The sequence below is a fragment of the Dermacentor silvarum genome, chromosome 3 (assembly GCF_013339745.2).
Source record: "Dermacentor silvarum isolate Dsil-2018 chromosome 3, BIME_Dsil_1.4, whole genome shotgun sequence".
NCBI lineage: Eukaryota > Metazoa > Arthropoda > Arachnida > Ixodida > Ixodidae > Dermacentor > Dermacentor silvarum.
The window spans coordinates 42704880-42707541 of record NC_051156.1 but is presented as its reverse complement, the minus strand read 5'-3'; the positions used below and the strand labels follow the sequence as shown (position 1 = coordinate 42707541).

General features: G+C 48.9%; 1 protein-coding gene across 1 annotated transcript; it reads left to right on the top strand.

Annotated features, from left to right (window-relative positions):
• The first annotated feature begins 1215 nt into the window (after window positions 1-1215).
• Window positions 1216-2260, top strand: LOC125944218 (uncharacterized). Its single transcript, XM_049664540.1, has 3 exons — window positions 1216-1482; window positions 1910-2009; window positions 2113-2260. The coding sequence occupies exons 1-3, from the start codon at window positions 1251-1253 to the stop codon at window positions 2258-2260; spliced, it is 480 nt and encodes a 159-aa protein (XP_049520497.1). The 5' UTR covers window positions 1216-1250.
• Window positions 2261-2662: the final 402 nt, after the last annotated feature.

Genomic DNA, 2662 nt, shown 5'->3' with positions numbered 1-2662 from the left:
ATAAGGTATATGTAACAGCCGCCATGTTGGATTTTCCGCTCGCTTGGCCCCCTTGTATAGCCTTCAAGATTAGTAGACACACGCTATCCTCCCATCTCCGAGGCCATGCCCGCTCTTCCTTGGCCGACAAAACGTGCCAAAAAGCGGCACTTGCTTTTTTTTTTCTTTCGGTCAGCTCAGCACTATCGTCATAATCACTTAAGTGGAATCCGTTTTTCTTTTTTTTTTTAAGTTTCGGTTGCTCCATACGCTGTGTGCGGGTGAAAGCTTGCGAGGGTCAGCCGGCAAGCGCAATTTAATCTCGCGCACGCGAGAGAGGAAGCGGCCGGAGGCGCGTGGACTTCGCTCGCGGGGCACGGGGGGAAGGCGACGGTGACGGTGGAGAGTTGCGTTCAGCTCTTGCGGCTGCTGCCGACGGAGCTGCCGCGCAGGCACCGTATCTTGAAAGCGATCTGCGATGCGTACAACGGGCGTGCGCAGAGTGCCAGTAGCTTCGTATGCGCTGTTTTTAATTTTTTTTTTATTTTTCGCATTGAAGCGAGAGAATAGACAGCGCGAAGGTCAATTTGCCCGCGGTCATCGGTTTAATCTGTGCGCGCATGACACCGTGCTTATTTAGTTACTAAGCGCATATTTACAACTTTATACGGCCGATAAAACTAACATCCGTACTTCGTATCGCTGTCTATTAATTTGCAATTGCAATCGATGCTTCGCCTTTTGGGCGAAACTGCGACACTTTTCTTGAGCCGCTCTCAGCCTCAATTTTTTTTTAATCGGGGGGGGGGGGGTAGTTTTTTTGGACTGTTCGGTTTTTCGGACTGCTCGATTTTTCGGACTATTTTTCAGTCCCCGCGAAGTCCGGAAATTCGGTCGGCTACTGTAGCGCCATCTTGTGAAAACTGCGAGAAACAGCGTTTCACTGCTGCCTCAAAAATCAACTTTAAAAAAATCGCATTTCCGCGAAAAAACATCAATTCCGTGATTTTTAGCGGATTCGCGGAAAGCTAGGGCCTCTAACTCTGAAACCTTCGATGACTCATTTATAAACGCCGACATGCTTGACTCGCAGGTCACATTTTTAATGATCACTGACTGTGTTCGCCGCTATAGGAGGGTTTCACAGGGCGGCGCACCCGAGATGGCGCCAGCGTCGAAACGACTGCTCCGCCATGATTCGGGTCGCCCGGCCAGACGAACGTATGCGCGGGGAAAGCGAGGTACGATAGCGCGGGAGTGCTTCAGTGAAAATGGTGAACTGTGCCGTGTTTGGTTGCAACAACCACACCAAAAAGAAGCCCGGAGATGAGAACGCATCCGATGTCGGCTTTTTCTGCATCCCTAAAGTCATCGTAAATCAGTGCAAGCATACGAAAGATGTCACGGAGCGACGAAGAGCAGAGTGGCTCCGGCGTATCAATCGGAAAGACCTGGACAACTCTGCAACCCACTACCGCGTGTGCGGTAAACACTTCATTTCCGGTAAGTTTTCGAGCAATGTCAAAGCGGTCGGCTTTTGCTTTAAGCTGCCTTGAAACGCGTAGTTTTCGCGGCGTGTTAAACACCTTTGTTTACGCAGCTGGAGACGGGCGCGCGCTACGTCGCGGGCTGCTGCATGCTCAAGAAACAGTCGGTTAAACGCATTAGCAGTAAAGTAAAAACTAAAGACTTGGACATTTCGATAAATCACTATCGCTTGTGTGGCAAATAATTTATTTTCGTTAAGCTTGCAGAACATATGCAAGATTTGACGGAGCGACTTTGCTCTAGGTAGGTACTGTGTAAAGCTGCGGCGTGTTACGGACTGTTTACGCATCGGTAGACGAGCGCGGGCTACGTCGCTGGTTTGTTGAGGAAGCAGTCCGCTAAGCATATTAGCAATGACATCGCTGCTGGCTGCGTTTCGCAGGACGCCCTTCGTACGCAATGGCCGAAACTGATCCGGACTGGGCGCCGTCTCTGCATCTTGGACACGGAAAGCCAAGGAGCAGCGACAGTTCACTATCCCGGTATGATCGCTAGCGGAGTTTCGAATCTACGTAGAAACGGTGCAGCCTTATCTCTTGATACTTGTTCATTTACACATTACTTACTAAATTCTACTCTTCACAGACACACCAGGCATCTAAAAAGGCTGCAAAAAAAGCACAAGCCACTCCAGCCACTGCAACCCTGCTTAGATGATGACAGCGCGCTTCCCATGCCACTGCAATGCGAAAACGATAATCCAGAAGTTGAAGAGCCTGAGATAACCATCTAGGAAGAATGCAGCGGTACTGGTATGTGTTACGCAATTTCATTCACATGATAAACATAAACCCAAGCAGTGCTGTTTGTTGAATGTCTTGCCTGCTATTTACATCTTTTCAGAGAAGAGAGACTTTGGGCAAAACACAGAGCTAACAATGCTTCAAATAAAGCTGCTTGAGGATGAAAATAACCGTCTCCTCTCGGAATTGGTTGACACCAAAAGCAAGCTTGGCACTCACATGCTGACTGAAGACTGCCTCAAAGAGAAACCAGACATGCTGCAGTTTTACACTGGGTTGCCAAGCTTTGATCTGTTGTGGGCACTTTTCCTGCTTTTAGAAGGAAGTGTATCTCATACAAGCCAGAACTGCTTGACAAAGTTCCAGGAAATGCTTGTCTTCCTCATTCGTCT

What these genes read in the sequence shown, in the direction of transcription:
- LOC125944218 (XM_049664540.1), top strand. Translation starts at nt 1,251, where the DNA reads ATGGTGAACTGTGCCGTGTTTGGTTGCAACAACCACACCAAAAAGAAG. An exon ending in CGGTAAACACTTCATTTCCG is followed by an intron (nt 1,483 to 1,909) that starts GTAAGTTTTCGA and finishes TGCGTTTCGCAG; the next exon opens with GACGCCCTTCGTACGCAATG. An exon ending in AGCGACAGTTCACTATCCCG is followed by an intron (nt 2,010 to 2,112) that starts GTATGATCGCTA and finishes TACTCTTCACAG; the next exon opens with ACACACCAGGCATCTAAAAA.